This window comes from Halichoerus grypus, chromosome 3 (genome assembly GCF_964656455.1).
Source record: "Halichoerus grypus chromosome 3, mHalGry1.hap1.1, whole genome shotgun sequence".
Classification (NCBI taxonomy): Eukaryota; Metazoa; Chordata; class Mammalia; order Carnivora; family Phocidae; genus Halichoerus; species Halichoerus grypus.
Genome location: NC_135714.1, coordinates 6,471,229 through 6,496,403, shown reverse-complemented (window position 1 = coordinate 6,496,403; position 25,175 = coordinate 6,471,229). Strand labels below are relative to the sequence as shown.

Genomic DNA, 25,175 nt, shown 5'->3' with positions numbered 1-25,175 from the left:
AACTACACTCCGCAGTAAGAGATGGGGGCGGGAGAGCGAGGGAGGATAGGTGTTTTCTTGCAGACTCTCTCCAGACATAGAACTTGTGGGTGCTGTCACTAGGGCACTGTCCTTTGTCCCCCGCCCCAGGCCCCTCCGGAGGGTCAGAACCAATGCTCTCGTTACAGGGTTCTTGTCTCACGGGGTCAAAGAATGAATCTCACGGACACAAAAGGGTGAAGCAAAAGTTTATTCAGTGAAGGTGGAGACAGAAAGGAAAGAAAAAGCCCTCTCAAGTGAGAGGGGTCCCGAATGGGTTGCCACTGAGGGCTTTTATGGTCGGTCTTTTATAGAAAATTGATCAGGGAACTTCCATCTTCTTGATGTCACCACTGAGAGCACCATGATTACTTCTCCTTTGAATATCTCACCTCTGAGGTTTAAGACAAACGAGGTGCTCTGGTTATGTTCCCTCATCTCTGGTTTCCTTACGCCTCAGCATTTTGGGGATTTTTGGTGAGCCTGATCAGGTAGCCCCCTACCTGTCTCTCCCTTCCTAGTCCCGCCTGTCTCTTACTCTCATCCTAACTTCCAGGGTTTGCAACCGCAACCCTGCACCGGACTCCCCACATCACTGACTGACGTGGCTGACTCTGACCTCTGTCTGACCTTGCTCCTCACCTTGTAATGAAACTCTCACGTGTGTGTACCCAGACTGGGCTCGATTCTGCTCACCTTTTCCCACTTTCCTGCCCGCCTTTTCCCACTCCTGATCCTGAATCTACTTGGTCTTTCGTTCTCTATTACCATTAATGGAGTGAGCGCCTACTGTGGACCAGAAACCTACTGTGTACCAGGCACTCTAATGGGTGTTTTGTTTTGTTTGTTTTTTAAAATAATTTATTTATTTGACAGAGAGAGACACAGCGAGAGAGGGAACAAGCAGGGGGAGTGGGAGAGGGAGAAGCAGGCTTCCCGCAGAGCAAGGAGCCCAGTGCGGGGCTCGATCCCAGGACCCCGGGATCATGACCTGAGCTGAAGGCAGACGCTTAACGACTGAGCCACCCAGGCGCCCTGTAATGGGTGTTTTGTAAACATTATTCCTACTATCCACAACCCTACAAAACAGATATTGTTCCCACTTCACAGCTGGAGAAAGGTTACTACTCAAGGTCCGGTCATGGTAGGTGCAGGGTGGGATCCAAGCCAGACACAAGTGGTGACTGAATCCCACTATCAGCAGAAGTCCCTTTTGAGGGGGTGGGGTGAGGATCAACACCACAAGGCGTATGATGTTTGGGTTTAACGTGAACATATTTGCATTTTAAAGTGTGAACAGTGTCTTCCTGAGATCTTTAAAGAGCAGAGTAGACATCTCTAAGAAGCCCTATTCCTTTAGTTAACTCTAATAGCTGAAAACAAACTTTCCAAAACCTGTAGTAAGAAAACCCACAAGAAAGTTATAAAAATATTTTATTTAAACATTAAGGAAAAAATTATACATAATTAAAAATGATTAAAAGTGCCTATGTTAAACAAATGCTAGAAACCCAGGAATTTACACATGATGAAATCTAAAGTGATAGGAACACATAAAATGCTTCCAAATGGTCCTCTCACCTAACAAGACTATTATAAAAATGAGAAATATAGTAATTGCTGAAGCTGGGTTAAAGGCACAGGACACGATCATTCCTTTATATACACCCAGTGATCGTATACAACCAAAGAGCAAACAACTTATCTGCAATTTTGGGAGGACATCATGTACCTATAATGAAACGCTGCTTAAATGTTTACACCAATACTTTCGCCAATGATTCAAACAGATTAACACTGCAAACCAACTACTTCTATTTTGAATTTGAAAAATTCAATAATTATTGAGTTTAAGAACAGGCAAAAGAGCTTGAATTTATTCTGATTTCAACCAGACTGCAAAGTTAAAATTTTTCCCAGGAAACCACTCACTTCCTAGATGCAAAAACGCACTGTAGCATTTCCATTACGTCTGCGAAGCTTTCAGCCGGCTGGGGGTTGAAGCGTTCACACTGACGCGCTCTAAAACCTGAAAGGAAACGAGCATTGATATCCGACGTGAGACATTCTATCTTCAGCTTCTGGATCTGTTGTGAGAAGCACAGTTTAGTCCACATGTCTACAACATCTCTGGCTCTCCATTACCAAATATAAATTCACATCAGCAGGAAGTCAAAAGCTCCTGAACATGTGTAAAAAGTCAAAACTGAACAGCCAAAAATGTTAACGACACCTGAGAGAAGGGGAGAGGCAGGACACGTGGTCAGGTGAGGCGACGTCTTGTGGTGACACACCTGAACCAGGAGAAAGGGCTACTGAGAGAGGCCAGGTGGCCCCGGACACAGCACAGCCTGTGGAGGGGACTCTCCACCCCAGCGCGGTCAGGGCCATGACAGCGACGACTTGCAGCCTGGCAGCAATGACATTATGTCCGTTTCTCCTTTATGTGGGTACAGTGACTCTCCTTTAAAATGCCGAAGTTGGGGGGGGGCGCGCCTCGGTGGCTCAGCCGGTTAAGCACCTGCCTTCAGCTCAGGTCATGATCGTGAGGTCCTGGGACTGAACCCCACGTCAGGCCCCACACTCAGGGGGGAGCCTGCTTCTCCGTCTCCCTCTGCAGCTCCCCCCAACTAGTGTGCTCCCTCCTTCTCTCTCTCTCTCAAATAAATCAAATCTTTAAAAAGAAAAAATAAAACTCCAAAGGGAGCACATGCTGTTAGCTGAAGCCAGTTCTCTTTAGCACCCCAGTCATTTACTTAGTATATATTAACTTTTACTTCTCTGGGCCTGTTTTCATGCCTGTAAAGTGATGCACCAAGTAGATGTCCTCCAAGCTCTGAAGTAAGTGACGGGAAGGGAGGGGCTGCCTCGGTCTTTCTCCCCATGTCCCTCAGCACGTAGAGGGAGTGTTCTCAATACATATTTGTGTGATAAATGAGTCATCTGATACTCGACAAACAGACCCCACTGTGCAAGGCAGCGGGCCCAGGGGGGCAGTTGTCGGTGGAGAGGAAGAAATCCTATACGGAACATGGAAGGAAAAGGTTGATGCGTCGTCCGTTAGGAAGCAGCCAGAACAGTCAGAGTGGGCTAGAGTGCCCGTTCTTCCTACGTTGCCAATCCGTCAGAACGACCTGGCCAGTCGTCACGTGTGTATCAGGTGATGGAAGCTGACTTCAGGAGAAAATAACCTACAGCGTGAACTTTTCCGTACTGGAGGGTGCGGGTACTGTCTTGGTGACATCTCTGAAGGGCGGGTGCCATATCGAAGGAGCGCTAAATTATGCAAAAGGAAAGGGGTCTCAGTCCCTTTCATCTCAGTTCAGTAAATGAACAGTTGCTAAGTAGTCTGCCATTGGTGGGCCGCCACCTGAAAACTGTCATAGAGGAAGTCATTGTTCCAATGAGTTCAATATCAGAAATACCATTCCAGAACTCCTACCTTTAGAAATCATCCGAGGAGTGAGATGAGCATCACAACCCCCATGAACTGAGTAAACAACACCAGCGGGGTGAGGAAGGACCACACGTGCCACAGAGCAACGTTGAAGCTGAAAAGGACAAAGCGCACACAGTTAGCAGCTCCGGCTGCAGTCTACACACACAGCCCACAGTGGAATCTAGGAGAACCCACTGTTCCTCAGTCTGGGGAAGTTTACCTAGCCAGCAACTTTCTATGCATGTCATGTTTCTCCACCATGTGATTTAGCCCAACGTGGAAATATCTCAAACTCTTCCAAAAGTATTTGGAACTGGAACCGCTAAAGGTCCTCCCATGAGAGCTGCCCAAGAGGAACCTGAGGGTTTAAAAGTCAGTGTCTGTGATGGAATAGGAATGACAGTGGCTACTGCCTTTTACGATCCACACGCCATCAAACGATCACGGTCAAAACAGTTTCAAATATTTTTTTCTTAGAAACAGAAAGAAAAAATAATCACTTATAAGTTGCTATTAAATTTCCTATTGAGGGGCGCCTGGGTGGCTCAGTCGTTAAGCATCTGCCTTCGGCTCAGGTCATGATCCCAGGGTCCTGGGATCGAGCCCCCCATCGGGCTCCCTGCTCCGTAGGAGGCCTGCTTCTCCCTCTCCCACTCCCCCTGCTTGTGTTCCCTCTCTCGCTGTGTCTCTCTCTGTCAAATAAATAAATAAAATCTTTAAAAAAAAAAGAAAACAGTAAAAAAAAATTTCCTATTGAGAAAAACACTATTCCTGTCACCAAGGTAAGAATAAGACAGCTTCTAAGTGCAAATGATTTTTATGGACTGAATTTGCAGAACCAGAAGTTACTTAGCGAAAACTGTAGTCAATTAAATTAAGATTTTAATGTGTAACACTTTGATAAAGAGAACTTTAAACAGCTACAGTCCCACTGTTCTTTTTTTTTTTTTTTTTTTTAAAGATTTTATTTATTTATTTGAGAGAGAGAATGAGAGAGAGAGCATGAGGGGGGGAGGGTTAGAGGGAGAAGCAGACTCCCTGCTGAGCAGGGAGCCTGATGCGGGACTCGATCCCGGGACTCCAGGATCATGACCTGAGCCGAAGGCAGTCGCTTAACCAACTGAGCCACCCAGGCGCCCCTACAGTCCCACTGTTCTAAAAACTGACATTTCTGGGGTGATCTTACTCATATAATATAAAAGAGCACACCTGTCCCCCACGTCACTGAAGGGTTAGTAACGTCCACATTACAAGGTAATAGGTGTCAATACCCTTAAACTTCAAATACAGAAAATTCATCATAAAAAACATGCATTTAAACTGAACATGTACAAAAGTATATGGTTATTCCAAAATCAAAATTCAATTATTACAGAAAAAGGAAAAAAGCTACAGGAATATACACAACATATAAGAGTAGTTCTTCTCTCTGCCTAGCAGGATCAGGGTGATTTATTTCCTTTGTGTTTTTCTGTAATAGATTCTTCTTCAGTGAGCAAGTATACTTTTATACACATTAAAAAAAATCAATGTTTTTCACTGAATAACTATTAAGAAGGACACTGTGGTGTTTTTATAGCAGCAAAACAGTAAGAACAACTCTAAATCCAACAGGAGGGGGTTAAATAAATCCTGGTTATGTCTATGTAATAACTATGTAACAATTCAAAACAACAAGGCACATCTGTATGTACCAATATGGAAGAATTATCAACCACATGGCTCCATTAAAAAAAAATGAACACTTTGGAAAAGAGGTGGCGCTATTTACTGAAAGTGGAGCTATGTACAATCTATGAGCCAGCAATTTCACTTCTAAAGATATGTACACACACACGTGTGAGCATGGATACCTCCAACAGACACGTGTGCACCAGAGTCCTAGTCCATAACGGTAACAGCATCCTTAAAAACATCACCAAATTGGAAATAATCCAAATGCTATGGACAGTAGAGCCGAAGAGCTGGGATTCAGTGACAGGCTGGAATGCTACCAGCAGTGAGCAGCCGTGAGACACAAGGCAGATCCAACGGGAGATGGGGTGACACAGGATGAGACTGAGACATGAGGCAGGAACAAAAGTGAGGCTTTGCACACGCCCATAAAGCCCCGTCCAAACCACAACTCCACTCATGGCGACGCGTTTTCTTTCACGATACAGGAAAGACAGCAGCTTTCCCTCTGTCTCTGAAGTTTTGAGCAGGAGAGTAATAAACAGCATACATAATATTGCGTGTAAACCGCCAAATGTAAAAGAACACACAATATACGACTCCATTTCTATCAAGTTCAAAAACAGACAAAACAAAAATAAGAGTATTTAAGAGATGCAAAAGAAATCAAGTCCCACACAGGTCGGGGCAGTGTCTGTCCCTGGGCAGGAAGGATGGCGCCTGGGGGTGGGGGTGGGATTCTGGGGCTGGAACGGTTCTCCTTCTTGACCTGGGTGGGCTTTCATCAATGCATCTCTTAACTCGTTCAGCTGTACAATTTAGTGTTTTCCACTTTCTATATGTATTATATTTCACAACGAAAATGACTGAAAAAGCAAAATGCAGAATATATATAGCATGTCACCATTTGCGTATTAAATAGCTAAATATATAAAGAAAGATCCTACTGGAAAGGGACTCCGAGACCAGCAATGACAGGAGGCCATTTTCCCGTTACTCCTTTCCTTTAAGTTTTGGACCACGTACATCAGCACCGATCAAAAACTGTTTTATTCCTGTTAGTCATTTCAAAGTTAACTTACCAAATCCCGGCCGCGATAAAAGTAGCGGTTGTGATGGGTATCAAGGTGGGGTACTTGACGTCATAATCTTCAATTCCACGACACCACTCCAGGTAGAGGATGCAGTAACATGCAATCGACAGGCTGACGAGCAGCAGGGCGCCGCCAACGACAAACCAACTGCGAGACAGAAGCGACAGGAGGGCTGACAGCACTTAGCGAGTGAGCTTAAACGTCTTAGCGTTCTCACGGACAGCCTAACAATCGATTTTCACGGGGAGCCTCAGCTGGGCAAGGGGCCCGGAGGGACCCACAGCTCCTGAGTCCCAGCTTTCGGAAGGCCTCTATCTACCAGGAGATGGGGTGAGACAGGAGGCCAGCACATGCAGCAGCAAGAAAGGGAGGCTTTAAACACTCGTGTGCTGCGCACGCTCCAAAACCACGACCCAAAGCACGAGCGAGCTCACGGCGATGCGTCTGCTTTCACGATCCAGGAGAGACAGCAGCTTTCTGTCTCTTTCTGAAGATCTGAGTGTGACAGTAAGAAACAGGGACCATGAACTCCTCCAAGTCAAGGAGGGTTTTGGGGAATACGGACAATCAATTTGGAAGACGGTTTCTTCAAACTGCCTCTCACAACAGGTTTCTTAGGGAAACACACCCATTTTGAGAAGAGCTCCAACCCTCCGAGGGGCAGTGGCTTTTTCTCACTTCTCATTCTACCCAAGAGCCGACTCTGCGTGTGAAGGCAGCCTCCTCGCCTCTGCTGGTCAGGGGAGGAGGCCAGATTTGGGGAACGAAGCCCTTTTCCTGTTTCCCAATGTCCCCATTATCTTTCGCTTCTCCGAGGGGAGAACACCAGTGTTCTGCGTAGATGAGAGAGGGGTCACAGGGGGGCTGGAACAGTCAAGTGACACTGGCAGTGAGTGCACATCCAACCGTGGCAAGGTTCCAGATTCCTTTAAGGCATTTTATGACGCTGGGTTCTGGGATTAATGATGAGAGGCAGGAGGGTGCAGCCTTTCACATCTGCTGGTCTGGGTTTGGATCTCAGCTCCAGCAGGACTAGTTTTGTGGCTCTGGGCAAATTACTTAACCTCATGGGGCTTTGGAAACATTACCAGGACTTATAGAATAGCTGTGAGAGTCACACAGCTGCTCAGAAAAGTGCTTCCCACACAGTTAATGCCCAGTGGTAATCATCACTATTCCAGAGGGGATCCATGAAAAAAAAATATTTCCATGTTCCTCTTCAAAGAGGTCTTCAAAGACCTCTCTTCCGCTAGTGTGCATTCTCAACAGGGGCGATGTTGCCCCCAAAGTGAGGAAATAATCTTATTCTTTCTGCACATACAAAGCACAGATACTCATACAGTATGTAAGGGGGCACTAAGGAATAGCATGTCTTGCAAAGGCTCCTTAGGAGGTGCTAACAAGGTTGAGGAACACTGTTAGTGACCTCCTTGCTTGGTCAGGATCCTTCTGTTCGTCCGTTTTTAACTTCATATAGAATCCTAGCACGGCCATGGAGTCCCGATATGGTAGAGGATAGCAACAGTTGAAGAACTTGCCTGAATCAAAATGATAGCGCAAGTCAGTGGCCCTCAACCCTGGGTGTGTATCAGTCACTGCAACATTCCAAAAGGAAGCTAACTTGCCCCAGCCTCCCAGATTCTGGCTTGGTGGGTATGAAGAAGAGCCTGGGCATCTGGGATGGTAATTTCCATTGCAGTTTTAATTAGCTCCTCGGTGTGTGCGCGCGCGCGCGCGCACACACACACACACACACACACACACCCAGCAGTTTCCTAAAAATTGACATTTTCAAAGCATCATGATGTTTCACTTTAATGCTGACCTGTCTCTCCTGTCTTTGAACATACAATCTTACAACCTTGCATAGATTAAAAAATTTTTTTTAAGAGAGAGAGAGAGCATACGCCAGCTGGGGCAGTGGTGTGTGGGGAGGGGGGAGCAGAGAGAATCTTAAGCAGGCTCCGTGCTCAGCACAAGGCCTGACGCAGGACTCAATCTTAACAACCCTGAGACCATAACCTGAGCTGAAAGAGTCAGACCCTCAACCGACTAAGCCATCCAGGCACCCCTAACCTCGCACAGATTTAAAGAACCCTAACGCCTCGAGCTTCTGAACTTGGGCTAACGGTGGGGCAAGAAATAAGCAATGACCTCAGGTATCAGAAGAATGAACCATATGCAAGAAAGCAGATCACGGCCCGCACTCCCTCTCAGGTATTGCTCTCATCGCACGGCTCCAACTCCCCACTGCTTACTGAGGCCCTCAGCAAGAATCCAGGGCTGCTCAAAATCCTCAGCCTGTGGGTATCCGTTCATGTCTTTTTTATCTAAGGGGACGCTTTTCTGAGGCCAGGCCTGTGACTTCTACTTCCTTCTCCTGCTCCAAGGCCTGGCTCCAGATTCCGAGTCCTGGCTCTGCCACATGACCGTGTGTGCCTCCAGCACCTTTTACGTGTAACTACTTATCCCTTACCTCACCAATTCCTTAAACTAGTGAGAATACTTAATATAAGGCGACAGAGGTAAATCCTGTGCATAAACTTACACAGCACCCACCACATGACCGATTTATCCATCCTGGACCGTAAGGGACTGGTGAGGGGCTAGACATGTGCCTTAATCATCGCCATCACATCACAGGCTCTCATGACACATCTGAATAACAAAGAGACAGCTGCTACTGCTGGTGGGCAAAGTAACCATTCTCTCTTTCCCCAGCCCAGGTTCTAAACCAACTGAGAGATACGCAGGAGTTAGGCTGATAAGGTCAACTGTCAGCTTTTTTTTTTTTTTTTTTTTTTTACTGATGGAGCTACGGGAAGATGGCTTTGGTGACCAGACATACCCACCAGGCTCCAAGTTGATGTGAAAACCTAGAGACCCTCGCACGTCAGGGCTGCCCCCAGAAATGACGGCAGAGAAAGAGACTGGAATCTGTGCTTCCAATGGGCAGCTGGATCCCAAGAGAAAGAAGGTGCTGAGCGACACGTCTGGTTCTTCATCCCAGATCAGTCAGGGAAGGAACAAGGAGGGCAAAGGGCAGAAAGATGGGAGTGTTTAAGGAAAGCTCCAGCTCACAGGAATGAGGAAAGAGAGAACAAGCTCTTTCCTTCCAACAGTTTAAAGTCCCATATGCCTTTCTCCTGACTGCATGCATCTCCTGGCTCTCCCTCCAATGGTCACCGATCTTCCTGAAGGACTTTGAAGAAAAGGTAACGTGGGATCAAACAGTCCTATCCACACCTTTCTAGCCCTGCTGCTCCTTGTGAACAATTGTGCTCTCATCCTATGCAAACCTCCCCCCAATGCCAGTTCCAATGGTCATCAACATCTCCCCCTCTTTGTTCTGCTATGGGGGGCCTCCAGAACATTGTCCAATGTTCAGTGAGGACTCAGGCCTAATTCACAACCTTGTCCCCCATGTCAGCTCCTGAGATTATACCAAAGAGATCCCAATCCTCCTGAATGACTGATGATTTGACATCAGCTCCCAACTCCTCCCTCGAGTGACATCAACTCTAATTCAATCACTCCCTGTAGTTACCTTATTAGCTGTAACTACCTCTGACAACAAGCTCTGAGACCCAGTTCTTACCCACTACAGTCCTCACCCCCTCCTCCCAGTGCTCCTACACTTTATCTTCAGAGAGACCATCAGGCAGAATCTTTCTTCTTCCATCTTTCACAAATGGATCTGGTTCTCAAATTCACTACTTTGCCATCCTACAAGAGACTTGTGCTGAAGGGCATACTGAAGTACTTTCCAGGCTCATACGTTCTGCTGTCCGGTCCAAAGCACACACTCTCTTACTCACCTTTGTATCACTAGTACCTCTAACACGGTGCCTGGCAGGAAGTAAGAGCTTTCTAAACATTTGCAAAATTCAACTGACAAAACAGAACATGAAAAATACGATGATGGTGCTTAACCTAGAAAGCAATAAAGTTTTCTCACCTACTAGTGTGAAAGTTTTCTTTAATGGTTTTAAAGAAATCAACGTAGTAGGTCACAACAATGGATGCCAAAATCCAGAATCCAGAATGGATATTAAGTCTTGGAAGAGGTTTCTCCTTTTTTTCAACAGCTGTAGAGGCTTCTGCAAATAAGGGAGATTTTAACTTATCAAGTTACCATAAATTTATAAGAAAAAAATAGCTATTTTAAGCTGGATAAAATAATTTCCTGGACCTTTCCAAAACCCAGATTCTCTCTAATTAGAGTACCACTTTCTTCTGAACAACCACCCAAATAGGTTTATATATGCAGAAGTAATTAATAGGAACCTGCCATAAAACATGTTCAATATAGGAAGCTTTTTCCCTCTAAGCAAATTTTAAAATCAAATTTACAATTATTATCGTCTTTTGGAAACAATGACACCACCGGGTAATGTAGAATTTTAGTATTACGTTTCATATATTGCCTAAGAAAGCAGTTAATCTTGTTAATTAAGAAAAATGCAGACATCAGACATTACAGCACAAAATGGACTTGTAATTTCCCCCAAAATACTACTTTTAACTACATATTTTAATTATTGCAAACAAACACAACCTTTTGAGGCAGCTCAAAAGTGGCAAGGGCACACTGGAGGTCTAGTCTTGGCACAGTAGTGTCTAGACAGGTGACGGACAAATCAAATTTCTTCCATTTGAGACCCAATCTGAAAGAAAAGGTGGCTCGGGTTGGGTCTGATGAGTTATTTCTAACAAGTTCACCAGATGAGTGGCATGCCCTCTCTCTCAGTTCTTGTGAGAACCACTGGAATACAATTTATAAATAAGCATGCCTGGGCGTGATTTCTGTTTATTTTTAAAAGGGTAATAAATGTACATGATTTACAACATACAGGAAAACAAGATCCGCAATGAAATCTCCTACCCTTAACCCTAGTTTTTCAACCCCAAAGCAATTACCAATACCAACTTCTATGAATTCTTCCATATTCTGTGCATTTACAGGAGAACACACATCACACGTTACCAGGTTCGTACCCAAATGGTGGCATACCATACTTTGTTCTGCGCTTCCCTCTGAAAATCATCCACCCTGGTAAAAAAAAAGTCTGCCTGCTGTGTCATGTATGTATTTAACCAGCTCTCTGCTTATGGGCAATTAGGTATTTTCAGCCGTTCGCTATTACAAGCAAAGCTGAGGTTAAGCAAGTTGCACATACGTCGTCGGGTTTTGGTAAGAGTGTAATTCTTCGGTAGATTCTTAGAAATACAACCGGACGGCATTTTTTATTTTAATGGATATTACGAAACAGGTGTTAAACCAGCTCTCCTGAGAATGCTGAAGCGCAGCTGGGATGAAGATGCGCGGGGCTACGCGATCACTAGGAATCTTTCATTAAGCTAAGTACCCGACTTGCAAAATTACTTGGCAAGCCTCGAAAAACAAAACCCGGTCCCTCCTGCCAGGGCAGGGCTGCCGGAGGCCCGCGGAGCCGGCCGTTTCCGGGCGCCTCGACTCCGGCCACCTCGGCGCGGCTCGGGGCGCGCCCGGGGGAGCGCCTCACCCGGCCCGGCGTAGCCCTCGCTGTCCAGCGGGGCCTCGGTGTCCGGCGGGAACAGGTATCGCCGCCGGAGCTGCTCCCGGGCCCGCGGAGCGTCCATCTTGGCACCTCCCAGAAGCGCGACGGAAGTGACGCAATCGGATCTCTGCAGGAGGAAGTTCCGCGATCGGATCCCCGACGGGGGACCTTCTACTGTGAGGGGTGGGGATTATGTAGTCTTCGCGGTTTTAGTTGGTGAGAATCTTGGGTGGGGATGGCTTCGCAACCTCCAAGTTCGAGTACGCAAACATGATTTGAATTTCAAAATACTGATCCTGCCCCCGCGAAGCTCTCCCAAGTGGATTCCGGCCTACGGAAGCCCAGAAGGACCAAGCTTATTAATGCCGCCGAACGCGTGCCAGGCGAGGGGGCGCGGCTAAGCGGCGCCTCTTTCCCTCGGCTCTTTCCGGCCCGAGCCTCCTCCGACTCCCCTGTTCCCAAAGCGTCTTAGCACCCCGGCTTCTTCTCTGCTCCTCCTCTTCAGGAGTCGCCCAGCTAGACTTGAAAGGGCCAAAGGCAGCCCCGGGAGGACGAAAGGCCCGCCGGCCTGTCCCAGGTGCCTGCTGCCGAGCCTCGGGCCTGGCCCCTTCCGCTTGGATGGGCTTGGGCAAGAGAAACGTGTCTGGGGCTGTATCTTCGGCACCACGGGGGTTATACCTGCCTATACCTTGGGTCTGTTGTGGGTTTTAAGCGGGGAGCACCCCTGTGTGGTTCGTGTTAGCCCCCTCCTGACTCGTGAGAAATTGCTCCCGCCGGGAACATGGGAGCCAAATTTGTACCTGCCCGGAGAACTGCCGCTTCGCATCACGCCCATCAACCAAAAAAGACTGTGTCACGAATTCCCCAGCTTTTCTCTAGCAGTAGTCCGGTTTATTACTCTCCTACCCCGCGCTACGCATCACGTGTTGAGAAATCACTGAAACATGATTACTGAGCACCTGCTCTTTGCTGGGAACTGTTAAGACCCCATGCTCCGCAATGGAGGTAAAGATGAGTGAGACAGGACGTTGCCCTTGCGCAGCTCCCGGACCGAAGATGACGGCAGAGAACTCCTACAGTGTAGTGCAGTGTTTATAAATGTACAGAAGCATTTTTTAAATTAATTCAGTCAGCATTTTCTCAGCAGCTGTATCCGCTAAAGTGCTGGCGACAGAGGTGAGTTAGAATCTAGTGGAGGAGTTGATTTCAATACAAGGCCATAATAGAAATACTGTATGTGGGGTTATGGAGGCACCAAATAAGGGGCGGTGTGCTCTGCTGGGCGTGTGGGCAGCAGGGACAGTGGCTTGAGGTGGATTGAGTACAGGGGCGGGTAGCCCAGAAAGCAACCCGGGAAGTAAAATTTGAATTAATAAGCACTCCGGTATCTTCTATATGTCGTGAGTATTTGCAGAAGAGATGTAATAAATATTCAAGAGAAGAATGTCAAGTTTCTGCTGGTTGGCTTCTGTCATTCCTTCAGCTTTTCTAGCGAAGGAGCAAAGGATGTAACAGCTGGGCAGATCATAATACCTCCTTTTTTCTTTTTCTTTTCAGACTCCTCAAGAACCAGGGTTCATCAGTTCAAAGCCAGCTGCGGTCTTTGCCCTCCCCTCTTCTCTCTCCTGTACAGGGTTAGAAGCCTTGTGAACAGGAAGTGAATTCCTCCTATCAAATACAGTCTTCTGTTGATTGTCTCCTTGCAAAAAGGTCAGTGCTGGGTCTCCCTTGTAACGGAATATTCCCCAGAGCATCACAGTGATTCCAGGGTTTCCATATGTAGTATGTTCAGGTCAGATCCGGTTTCCCCTTTGATGGTTTCAGGGTCTTTGTATTTGGATCTGAAGTCCTTTTAGCCTTTTTCCCCTGATATTTTTAATGGCACTACTCGTACACCATATTGATGATACTTAAAAGCAGGTTGGAAAAAGTCCAGTATTTAATGACTGCATCTTCATTGCTGGGGCCAGTTAAATAAGTTCTTAACTGTGTGTTCTGTGTACCTTCATAGATACCTGATATCAGATTGCTACCAACCAAGGGATTTCATTTTCAATGTCAATTACTTATGGGGAAAAATGAAATTGACTATGACCTTTGCTGGCTCTCCTTAGCAACTTGGTTATGTCCAATGTGTTTATAGACTTTTGAATCCTGGCTCCATCATGATGGGTCCTTGGGCAAAGTATTTCATTGTTCTAAGTATCAGTGTCCTCATCGGTGACACACTAGGTAGCAGAGTGATGATAAATGTGTACTGATCGCTTAGCCTAGTGTCCGGCATGTGGTATGCATTCAAGCAGGTAGTTACTATTCACTACTACTTACTTGGCCTTCCAGATCCTGCTCACCTCCTGATCAGTTAGTCCCTTCTCCTTGGGCTCCAGAAAGGATTCTTGTTGTGATTTTAACTTCCGCTTGTGCTCTCCCACCTGATTGTGGGCGACAACCATATCACCCACAATCAGGTCTCAGTCAGGTTCAAGATCTCATGACCCTGAGATCATGACCTAAGCTGAAATCAAGAGTTCGGATGCTTAATCGACTGAGCCACCCAAACACCCTGTTTCTGCCATTTTAATTTTCTTTTCTTTATTAACAGTTTTTTTCCCCACATATTGTCTATTTGTACGTCATTTTCCTTTGGGGATTTTCATTCTTTGCTTATTTTTATGGGTCAGAGATGCCCAGTGCCTTGCAAACACCTGGCACGTAGCAGGAATTTCATTAGCCGGTTTTCACCTTGACCCTTGGTCACAGTTGACTGGTCTTCACTGTGAACACACATCCCTTCCTCTGAGAAGCTGCTTTTCCTGCTCTCTATAGTAGTCCCGCAGAGTTCTCATGAGACTGAGCCTGTCCTAGGGGAGGACCCCGGACCCAAACCAGACCTGACAGTCCCTGGGACTTGGGCTGGGGCTGTTGGGAAGACCTCCTTTGTTGGTATGATAAGCTGTGAAGTCAATGTGGTCTTGGGGCTGCCACCATGGAGACCCACGGAGGAAGCCTACCTAGGAAGGAAGCTCTGAGATGCAAGCCAAGCGTTGTTGGTAGCATCGTTTCAATTCCTGACTCCAGCCAAGCCCTGGTTAACCTAGGTAAGAACACGAGCTCTGGAGCTAGCTGCCTGGCTGACTGGCATTACTGATTCTGCCATGACTGGCTGTTTCAACGTTGGGCACGCCACATATCCGCTCTTCTGCCTTAGTTTCCTCGCTTGCAAAATGGGTTAAGAATAGCATCTACCTCACAAGATTGGGTAGAGATCAAAAGTATTAATACATGCAAAGCATTTAGAACAGCGTCTGATGCAGAATAAGTTCTCAATAAGTTTTACCCTCCGTTATTAGTCCATTGCTGAGACATCACCGATTTCTGAGCCAAAAAAAACCACCAAAAATCATTTTTTAAGAAACGAATGCTACTTAAGTGGTTTTGTGTTACCTGCCCCCCTGAGTCCGGACCAGTCAGCTCTGTCCTCCTGCTGTGCCATGTAGCTCTTGCACTGGGCCCAGCCAGATGGTGAGCAAGTCCAGGAATGAGGTCAGACGTGCAGAACTCTGAGGAAAGCGCCTGGCCTATGGGAAGTACTCAGTAAATGTTCGTTTGTGTCTCTTGGGATACCGCCCTTCATTCCGAAAAGAAAGCCAGTTAAAAAAAGTCTTTTAATTATATAAGCAATGCAATGAAGTATAGGTTTCTCTTTCTGCACAACTCCGTTTCCCTGATTAAAGCTGTAGAACTGGGGGGGCGCCTGGGTGGCTCAGTTGGTTAAGCGACTGCCTTCGGCTCAGGTCATGATCCTGGGGTCCTGGGATCGAGTCCCGCATCGGGCTCCCTGCTCGGCAGGGAGTCTGCTTCTCCCTCTGACCCTCCTCCCTCTCATGCTCTCTGTCTCTCGTTCTCTCTCTCTCAAATAAATAAATAAAATCTTTAAAAAAAAAAAAAAAAAAAAAAGCTGTAGAACTGGGATCGCTACATAAAAAGGCATGAACATTTTGAAGGCTTTTGATCACTACTTTGAAAACAACCCCTGAATGGGCAGCCTGCGCCACTTTGCATGCCCACCAGCAGCAGGCGGGAGAAACCATCTTCAACGTTTGCACCAACTGGCTTGATGATTTTGGTAAATTTTTCCCAAGTGATAATGGGAGAGGGGTGTCTCTACCATTTTATTTGTTTTTTATTTTTTAAAGATTTATATATTTTAGAGAGAGAGAGAGCAAATAGGGGGGCAGGGAGAGGGAGAAAGAATCTCAAGCAGACTCAATGCTGAATGCAAAGCCCGACACAGGGCTCGATCTTACAACCCTGAGATCAGAACCTGAGCCAAAATCAAGAGACAGACACTTAATCGAATGAGCCACCCAAACACCCCGTTTCTGCCATTTTGATTTTCTTTTCTTTATTAACAGTTTTTTTTTTTCACATATTATCTATTTGTACGTCATTTTCCTTTGGGGATTTTCATTCTTGTTTTTACAGGTCAGGGATGCCTTTGAATATCAGATCTGTGGTCATTATGCTTTTGTCACTTTACTGTTTATCTTTTAAGTCTGATCACGTTCATACCTATGTTTAGTTTAGTTTTGTGTTTCTTCACTTGTAGCTTGTGGTGAAGGCAGAGTTGGGAACGAGTCCACTGGGTGGGGTGTAGTTGGAAAGTCCTGGCAGGTGGGAAATGCTCAGTCACTTAGGGGACGTACCACATGATAACTCTACCTGAACCCTCGTCAGATGGACCTAGTCATGCCCTGCCTGTTTGTTAGGCAGCTGGCTATACCAAGAGAGGGTTTTTAGTTAACCACAACTAAAACCAGCCCTAACCAGCCTAAGCAAAACAGTAATGACAACCACAGCAATAACCATTATGATCATAAAATGCATGTGCAATTTTTTTTTGAAGAAGCCTTTTGGAATTCCTCTGAAGTATTTTATAAGATTAGAAGGAAACTAGGATTTCAATCAAGTCTGGGTGAGGATAGCTCCAGGAGCGCCCACATGACTTGGCTTTGAGGATACCGTGTGTCTGAGATGGTGGTGAGCCTGCTGTCACCCTCTGGTCATTGCCACACCAGGGCACACAAGCTTCTGACCCTCGGCATCTGTGTCACTTTGGGGTTTTCTCTGGTCGCGTCCTCCTACAGCAGTGAGAGATGGAATTCTTAGATAAGGGAAATCAGTGGGAGTCCAGAGCCCTGCTGCCCAGACAAGAGCTGCCCCCCATGAACCTCTAAGGACAGGCAGTGTGCTGTGTTCTGGGTTACGGTGTTGGGGAGAAGAGTGGAGAAGCTTCCTCCAAGCTGCCAGTGGGTCAGGTAGCAGGGAGGTGATCGGCTCAACCACAAGATCAGGACAGGGAAACGGAACGTTCCTAAAGCTAGAAGGAGAAGGAGGGGGTAGGGGTGAACTGGCCTAGAATGAGAGGCCAGGTAGGCAGGAATCCTAGAAGGTGTCCCTAAGCATTCCTGAAATTTCTGGCTCTGTGGCCAATTTGGGAGCAATGTTTGGGTCCATTGTGTTCTGTGGAAGGACAGTCTCTTGTTTTAATTGCTCACATTTAAGTTGAGAGCCTCTAGCAGGCTTGCAAACCTAGAGAGTAGAGGTGTGTCCTGGCTGACTACCCTCCCAGATGCCCAGAGTCCTCCAGGCTGTTAATGCCAGTCTTGTCCTTGACATGTCTAAATCATTCAGTGCCCAGAATTTGGCCTGTTAATGGTGTGCATGTGATCAAATAAAACAAGCTCTTTTTATTCCTTTAAGAAAACCCCCGTATTTTTAATACTATAGTCTACCTCACATTATCATGCATTTCCACTAAGTAAAGAAACATAAAAGCCCTATTTTAGCCATTTCTTGAAAGCTTAATTAGAAGAAGGGATACAGGCTAAATGTTCTCAGAAATCCAGTAACCCTGAAGTACATAAATTGCCTAAAACTCTGAAAGGGGCTTTGAGATCACATGACCCATTGTGGAAACCACTTGGAAATCCCTGGCCTGGACATTTGCTTAAAAAGCTTTACGTGGAATGTCTTTATAATGATGATCTAAATCATCAATGCTAAGAAAAGGCAGGTGGAAACAAGGAGGGGGCTCCTGACCAAAGGGAAATTTGATCAGGAGAAAAAAACAGTGATGTCAAGGAGACGGCAGAGTTCACATCCTGATTCTGCTACTCCTGACGTGACCTGAGGCAAGTCACTTAAGCTCTCTGCATCTCCTCATCCACGAAATGGGTGCATTACACCCCCCTCCTGGATTAGTTGAAAGATTTGTGAGACGTACAGATACAAATGTAGATGCAGATGTAAAGGGCTTAGCGCGGTGCCTGATACGTAGGCGACTCCGTACGAGGGACCCACTGTCGTCGGGGAGGTGGCGTCTAGGCGGTGCGGAAAGGCACGTGGTCTGTACCCGTGGGGCAGCAGCAGGTCCCAGCAGTGCAGCCTTGAAGGGTGAGGCTGGTGGCCTTCCCGTAGGAAGAGGTCAGGCTGTGGAGCGGCAGGATGGATGGATGCTGATGGAAACAGTGGCTGTCTTCGACCAGCACCTTACCTGGGGGGACTAATCCTCACAGCAACCACGTGAGGTCGTCACCAGCATGACTCCCCTTCTATACACGGGGAAACTGAGGCACGCAGCTTTTTTATTCAGGGATCTGAGGAAGCTTTACTTTAGCCCCTTGATAGAAGGATTAAACGATCTGTTTGGTAGATTCACTGTAATTGCTGAGTACATACCTTATTTGTCAGAGCCGAAAGGCCCCTCATCGCCCGGTCTTGGCCCCCCGCCTCATAGCTTGTGAAGTGGAGTGTGGACGTGAACCCAGGCAGGTTTGGCTTCAGAGCCTGAGCTCTGAGCTGCCACGCTGAGCTGGCTCTGAGGACTCAGAGTGTCTCAGCACATAAGCTGTAGAAAAGTCAGAGTGCCCAGAGCTCATTCCTGCCGGATCCTGGCTCTGCGGTGCTGGACCACTTCATTCATTCAGCTGGACACAGGAAGGGAGAATGTGGTGACCTGATTGCCCCTGTCCCACCCGGACCCATGGCAGACATCGCTAATCAATCACGGCATTTCTTACCCTTCCTAAGCACCAGGGTAGGGCCTCCCCATCCTGAAGACCACCAGAAAATCACCACCAATTGACTAGTGTCAATAGGTGAGATAAAATCTAGTTGCTGTACCTCGCATGAAGTCTTAAGGCATGCCAGACAATGGTACAGAAATGCAAACTGAGGGTTGCTTTTATGCCAGTAAGAATCTGCCTGTCATTCCTTAAGACACGCAACACATGAGGACCGATGCCCTGAAAGTCACAAAAGCAAATATGCGAACAGAGCCATAGGGAAATCCTCCTGCCAACCTCAGGAAAATGAAGGCATTACAAGGTTGTACTGGAGGGCGAATCCTCGATCGCAGAGGGTCCGTTGGACTCTCCACCCTCCTTGGGCATCACCCCAATGCCATGGCCACAACTCCTGAGGAAACCTCATGTTAAAAAAGCAAAACAAGGGGGATAAAATCCCAGTCTTCTGAGATTGGTGGTGGAGAGCAGAGTCCCCGTTCTCGAGGCCACATCACGAATCACAGCACCAGGGCCCTGACGAGGCTGGAAGGAGGCCTGGTTTCAGGGACCAACACAGGTGGGCACAGAGAGCCTTGAGATCACTGCCTGCCATCATGACAGTGATTGGAAACCACTGGCGCCCCTTAACCCACGATTCTCAAACTCGTTCAAATACTACTCAACTATTCAACTACTGAATAGTATCAAAACCACTCCCAGATCATAGAGTGCCAGGTGCATTTGTGGAATATCATGAAATACGGATAAATTTGAAAAATGACCCAGTGCTATAAAAGTTTATGGCCACTCCCATAGCATCTGAGCTAGAATCGCATGCATGGTGACAAATGCCAAGAGGCAGATGATTTTCCAGGCAGGGACACCTTAACATTGAGAAAGTTCTGTTGCCTTGACTTTTTGTTTTTTTTTCTGAAACCTGGAAGAGGGACGGCCGTTTCAGTTTTAGCTATAAAATAGCTCTCTGTTCAGGATCTACTTGGTCAGAGCAGGGCGACCCTAGAACATTACCATTAGTATCCCAATGCAAAGCTGATGCCAGGCCCCAAGAGCAGTGCTGTTGGAAACTAGCCAGGAGAGCCGAGGCTTTGCCCACCTTTGATCTCCAGTGGGGAAATCTAACATACGGACCACCTCGGGCCTCCAGCACAGGTCGGCCTGAGGTCCCCGGGAAGTCAGAGCGGCAAAGTCTCTGTTTCAGCAGCTCAGTACCCGCTCTGCGGCCCAGCCAAGGCCTGACCTTCCGAGCCATGTCCGACCTTTCAACTCTGACATCGGTGTTTACTCAGCAATTACAGCTTAAACCACCAAAGGGGCAGTTTAATGGTTTATGTCAAAGGGAATAAATTAGAGCCTCCCTGGATCCCATCACAAAAACAGCTGGACGAGTCTTTGTGCTCGAAACAAAGAAACCTCTGTGTAGCAGGGCATACAACTGCTTTGTACCCAAGACGGAGAGTTAGAAGGGAGGTCTGAGCCCAAATTACAGTTCAAAAATCTAGGAAGTGAGCTGAGCAGGATCCTGAATTTCTTTAAATGCTAAAAGGGCAGCGGTAGAGTATCTACGAGGATGTCGTCCTTTACGAGGGGGGTTGCTGTGCTGATTCAACATCACTCAAGACAAATATGCTGTGAAAACTTGGAGATAGCGTTTTCTGCCGCTTGATCATCTAGCAGCAACCCCCAGGGACTTGACAGCACTGAGTGGCAGAGTTATTTTGAGAAGATAGACACAGAGATGGTAATTTGAGAAGCACTAAATTTCAGTGCACTTTTGGGCAAAACAAACTCACTTGCCCTCATGCACTGAGGGTGGCCCTATGAACTGGTGAGAACGCTCTGAAAAACCGTTGGGCCGCATCTCTTAAAGTTGAAATGCAGCTGATGACTCCGTGATCCCGCTCCTCGGCAGACACTCAGCAGAAAGGAGAAAGCATTGTGCCTGCACCAGGAGCCTCGCAGAGGACACCGATGTCGCTAGAAATCCAGCTACCCTGGGGCCAGCCGAGCAGGTCATCGACAGAAGGGATCACTGCTGGGCATCCATAAAGACAGCGTACGTTCCCGCTACAGAGAACATGGTGAATCTCACAGAACGTTGAGTGAAGGAGCCAGACATGAAAGGGCACATGCAGTAGGATTCCATTGACATGAAGTTCAAAACCAGGCCCAACGGATCCGGGCCGCGGAAGGGAGGACATGGCTGCTTTGACTTGGGTGGTCGTGGCACAGCTGTGTGCACTGGAAAGAGCCAGGGGCCCGGAGGGTGGGGCCTATCGCCGGAGCCTCAGACAAGCAGTGGAGAACCCTGCAGCCTGTGCATACTTCATGTCCTCGAAGGGGAAATACTTGCAGACACCTGTGTGCTGCTTTTTCATTCCACTCTTATCTACCCCGGGAGTCAGTACGGCCGACAGAGCCCCCGGGATTCAGGGAGGCTACATAACCTGCCCAGGAGGGGCCCGCAGCTAGTGAGACACAAAGTCAGATTCCGCGGAGGTCTCACTCTGGCACATGGAGCCCCACTGAGAGCACATCACCTCGTGCTGCCTCCCACGTGGGTGGGGGTGGAGGTCTGGAGGTGACAGTGGGTCCAGTGGCAGGAGGAGGAGAAAGACGGCCTAATACAGCAAGTAGGTGAGAAACCCCTTTAACAATCAATCCAGGGGGCTTTTAATGACCCAGCGCCCTCCATCCCCACCCCAGGCCCACATCCAGTACGCCCCCATGACATGTTTCTGGGCTTGCCTCGAGGCGGTTTGTCTCCCCTTCCCTAAAGACAGCATGGAGCCTGGCCCAGGGTGGGCGCTCCCGTATCACCTCATTAGTCCTTGTGACTTACCTCGGTTTCAGTGACAAGAGGGCTCAGTAACCCAGGGCTACTGGAGGATTCAGGTCCAAACATGTTTGTGAGGAAAAGCAAAACCCAGTGCATGCAAGACAGCTTCCCAAAAAAATCTCTTTCAATGTGAAATCCCACTACGGGCTTGGGGTGTGATCTGTCTTCTGACCCCGAGAGTGGCAAGCTCTCTCACGTGTACCCACTCTTCTGCCAAAATCCAGCTTTCTGGAATGAAGACAAAGATGAACTACACAGCCCATCTCTCGTCCATGTGTGATTTAGGAATCCGTGTAAAAGGTAAACTTTTGGTACCTAGTAAATGAGAACTAGAACATGCCCTCTGTGGCTCACCTTGTAGAAAAGAACTTAGAAGGCCTATGTTAGCCATTTCTTGAAAGCTGAATTGGAAGAAGGTAATAAAAGCTGAATATATGCTAAGCTCTAGTGACCACAGAGTACAGGGAAATATATAGAATATGCCTTTTCTCTTAGATGAACATAATAATTGATCTTCAGTTTCCCATCCACCAGTGTGATGGTGGTTCCTTATCTAGGCATAAGTCAACAACGTACGGTTATCTACTCTGTGCTGGAGTCCAGCTTCATCACCGAGACAAAAGAGAATAACATTGGCCAGGAGGATCAGTTTTCAGTGGTGGAATAAAGAAGGAAGATGCATGGTCCATAGCTTTCACTAATGGAGACAAATTTGATAAAACCTCTGATCTCTGAAAACTTGCCTCCTTCAACTGCAGAAGTGCTATCTAAAGAAAACAATCTGTATCAAAGACTGCTGCTTCCCTCCCGCCCCCCGCAATTCCGAGAAATCTATCTTGGAAAAAGAGAGGTAATTACAGGCTAGTGAGATTCTCGAAGTAAAAATTTTTTTAAAGATTTTATTTATTTATTTGAGAGAGAGAGAGCATGAGCGGGGGTGGGGGACAGGCAGTTGGTGGGAGAAGCAGGCTCCCCGCTGAGCAGGGAGCCCGATGCCTAGCTGGATCCCAGGATCCGGGGATCACAACCTGAGCTGAAGGCAGACACTTAACTGACTGAGCCACCCAGGTGCCCCTGTACATCTTCTTTAGAGAAATATCTATTCAAATCCTTTGCCCATTTTTAAATTGAGTGGTCTTTAATTTGGATTAAATTAAATTGTCTTAATAGGACCTGGGCAGCTCAAGTTTTAACTCTGAAAGAGAAATAGTATGTTTAGAAGGATGAGAGCTTTTCAGAAATATTCATGAAAGTCTGCAGGCCTGTCAAAATGCTATTGACCTTGACTTTTATGAGCTTATTCTCACAAGCATCCTGTGAGGCGGGTTTCAACAGAGGACTGGGAACCGGGGTCCTTGAAAGCCTCTTTCCTCAGATCACCTTCCTGCCCCACGGGAGCAAGCCGCCTCTACTCGCCTGAAGCAAAAGCAGTGCGGAGACCCCCGCGTGATTTTGCAAAGTGGTCATGCAGGGTTCTCCACATTAATTTTGCTATCTTTTAACCTTTCTCCCATAAATGCCGCTCTGTCAGCGGCTGCTGCATTCTTAGGCTTCTGCATCGGCCCACGTCTAGCTGGGCTGACTAGTCGGTGCAGAGGGAGGGGCAGCCCTGGGTCCAGTCCTGCTTGGCCTCCCTCTGTGCTGAGCTGTGGCTTCCTCATCGGACCGCAAGATGCCTAGTGTGCCTGACGTTCAGGAGGGCCCAGCCCGGGACAGTCACACGTCTTCACCTTCTGGAGCGCACAGTACAGCCCATCTTCTCCCAAATCCTGCTTGTCAGCAGCATCATGGAGAACAGCAGTGCGCACGGCTGACAAACGCCAGCCAATGCCAGTAAGGTGTCCCATACGAAAACTGCGGTGTGTCCACATGCATCCGGGCGGGCTCAGGGACACCCGAGGGCCAGACCCAGCAGACCAGCGTGGAAATAGGCAGAATATGGTAGAATGCAATCTTACACTTAACTTAGACATGAAGCTGTAAAGCCAGACACAAATATCATTAGATTGGTTTCTAAAGTCCCTGGGGCTCCAGTGTTGTGTTTGAGTCCAAGTCAGGCAGGCAGCTGCCAAAACCAAAGGGCGGTCTGTGTGCAGGGACCTCGGGAATGGTCTGCGGATTGTGCCCCTCGCCAGACCCAGAGGCGTGACTATACACCTGGGGAGCCCTTCCCACCACCAACTGCACCACTGAAGACATCTCTCCATGACACTGACCGTCAGAACCCACGTAGCTGGCCTTGCTTCTTCATCCCCGTGGGGCTCGAGGGGACTGAGAGGCCACCTCCTCCTGCCCCGGTGCATGGGCACTGGGCTAGCTGTCAGCCGCATTGCTGCCGGCTACTGCCTGCAAGTTCTAACTCGAGAACCTTGGGTTAACAGACGGGATGACAGAAACGAGGACTCTGTCATGGCCTAAGTATATGTTTTCCTTAATTTTGCCACATTTGCCCAATCCTGCCTTAAATGCATCCCGGTAAAGGGGCGCCTGGGTGGCTCGGTTGGTTAAGCGTCTGACTCCTCTTGGTTTTGGCTCAGGTCACGATCTCAGGGTCGTGAGGTGGAGCCCTGCATCAGACTCTGTGCTCAGCGGGGAGGCTACTGGAGATTCTCCTTCCCTCCTCCTCTGCCCCTCCCCACCACTCCACCCCCACCCCGTGCTCGCAGGCTCTCTCTCTCTCTCAAAAATAAATAAATCTTTTTTAAAAATGCATCCCGGTAAAGCTGACAAAAAATAAAAACTAGCCCAGATCTTGAAATGCTGTGGAGCTTGCACTTGAACATGTAACTGGGAGGGGGGTGGGGAGTAGGTTCACAGCCCCCACTGTGCACGGGGAGGACAGTGGGGCCAGAAGGCTTCCTGGACTGCACTCAGGAGTCCCTAATTGAGTGTGTGGTCTGGGTCAAGCCTCATTTTCCCCTTGGCTTTCCAGAATGTCTAAAGCCTCTCATGGCTCAAAAATGGTTACTGATAACGCGAACAGTAGTGCAGCAGCCACGAGGGAGCGTCTGCTGGGTGATGGGCACAGTGCCGTGCGCTTTGCACATACTAGCTCGTTCACTCACAGCCCAAGAGGCACCGTTCAGACGAGAAAAGGGAGGTTCAGAGAGGTTAACTATTAAAGGACCAAGCCAGGACCAGACTCCAGACCCGATTCCAAAGCCTTCCTCCCAACACAGTGCCCTGAATCCCATCGTCACAGCGGCACGTCCCCAAATCGGAATGGGACACGTCGCTGTTGAGCTCAGGGGGCGAGTAAGGGACTTGTGGGCAAAGCCAACTCCAATCTCAGCAAGTGGCAGGACACAGCTCTCCTCCGGCACCACACACCGGGACTCAGAATACCATGTCCGAGAGCATTTCCATCCAGTCGGAGCCCTGGGACAGCAACACAGCCAAGTGACGGGCTCTGTCTCAGGTGAGTGATTTCCCGTACGTGGTCACAGTCTGTCTCAGGCTGAAGCGGGACAGGGCAGGGCCACAGCG

General features: G+C 47.8%; 1 protein-coding gene and 1 long non-coding RNA gene across 6 annotated transcripts in view; one reads left to right on the top strand and one right to left on the bottom strand.

The window, feature by feature from the left end:
• Positions 1 to 1,435: 1,435 nt before the first annotated feature.
• TMEM128 (transmembrane protein 128) lies at positions 1,436 to 12,022 on the bottom strand. Of its 3 annotated transcripts, none has more exons than XM_036110532.2 (5): positions 11,751 to 12,022; positions 10,184 to 10,322; positions 6,214 to 6,372; positions 3,461 to 3,569; positions 1,436 to 2,047 (listed from the first exon to the last, which is right to left on the bottom strand). In XM_036110532.2, exons 1-4 carry the CDS (start codon positions 11,845 to 11,847, stop codon positions 3,470 to 3,472), a joined length of 495 nt encoding a protein of 164 aa, XP_035966425.1. In that variant the 5' UTR covers positions 11,848 to 12,022; the 3' UTR covers positions 1,436 to 2,047; positions 3,461 to 3,469. The 3 variants fall into 3 exon arrangements, with proteins under 3 accessions (XP_035966425.1, XP_035966419.1, XP_035966420.1); XM_036110526.2 differs by having other exon boundaries at positions 1,436 to 3,294; positions 10,184 to 10,325; positions 11,751 to 12,014; XM_036110527.2 differs by having other exon boundaries at positions 10,184 to 10,325; positions 11,751 to 12,010.
• Positions 12,023 to 12,128: 106 nt separating this feature from the next.
• The window catches only part of LOC144381322 (uncharacterized), a 29,910-nt gene continuing 16,863 nt past the window's right edge, over positions 12,129 to 25,175 (top strand). For 2 of the 3 annotated variants that reach the window (XR_013446271.1, XR_013446269.1), the window contains exons 1-2: positions 12,129 to 12,941; positions 13,323 to 13,475. This is a non-coding gene — a long non-coding RNA (uncharacterized LOC144381322). Of the gene's footprint in view, positions 12,942 to 13,322; positions 13,476 to 22,223; positions 24,428 to 25,175 lie in introns of those variants that run through there. The other variant, XR_013446270.1, reaches the window with a different exon arrangement.

Bases quoted from the DNA above. Each gene is read 5' to 3' on its own strand.
- TMEM128 (XM_036110526.2), bottom strand. From the start codon at position 11,847: ATGGACGCTCCGCGGGCCCGGGAGCAGCTCCGGCGGCGATACCTGTTC. The intron at 10,326-11,750 runs GTGAGGCGCTCC...CCTTATTTGCAG, and splicing joins CGAGGGCTACGCCGGGCCGG to AAGCCTCTACAGCTGTTGAA. The intron at 3,570-6,213 runs GTAAGTTAACTT...TGTCCTTTTCAG, and splicing joins TTTATCGCGGCCGGGATTTG to CTTCAACGTTGCTCTGTGGC.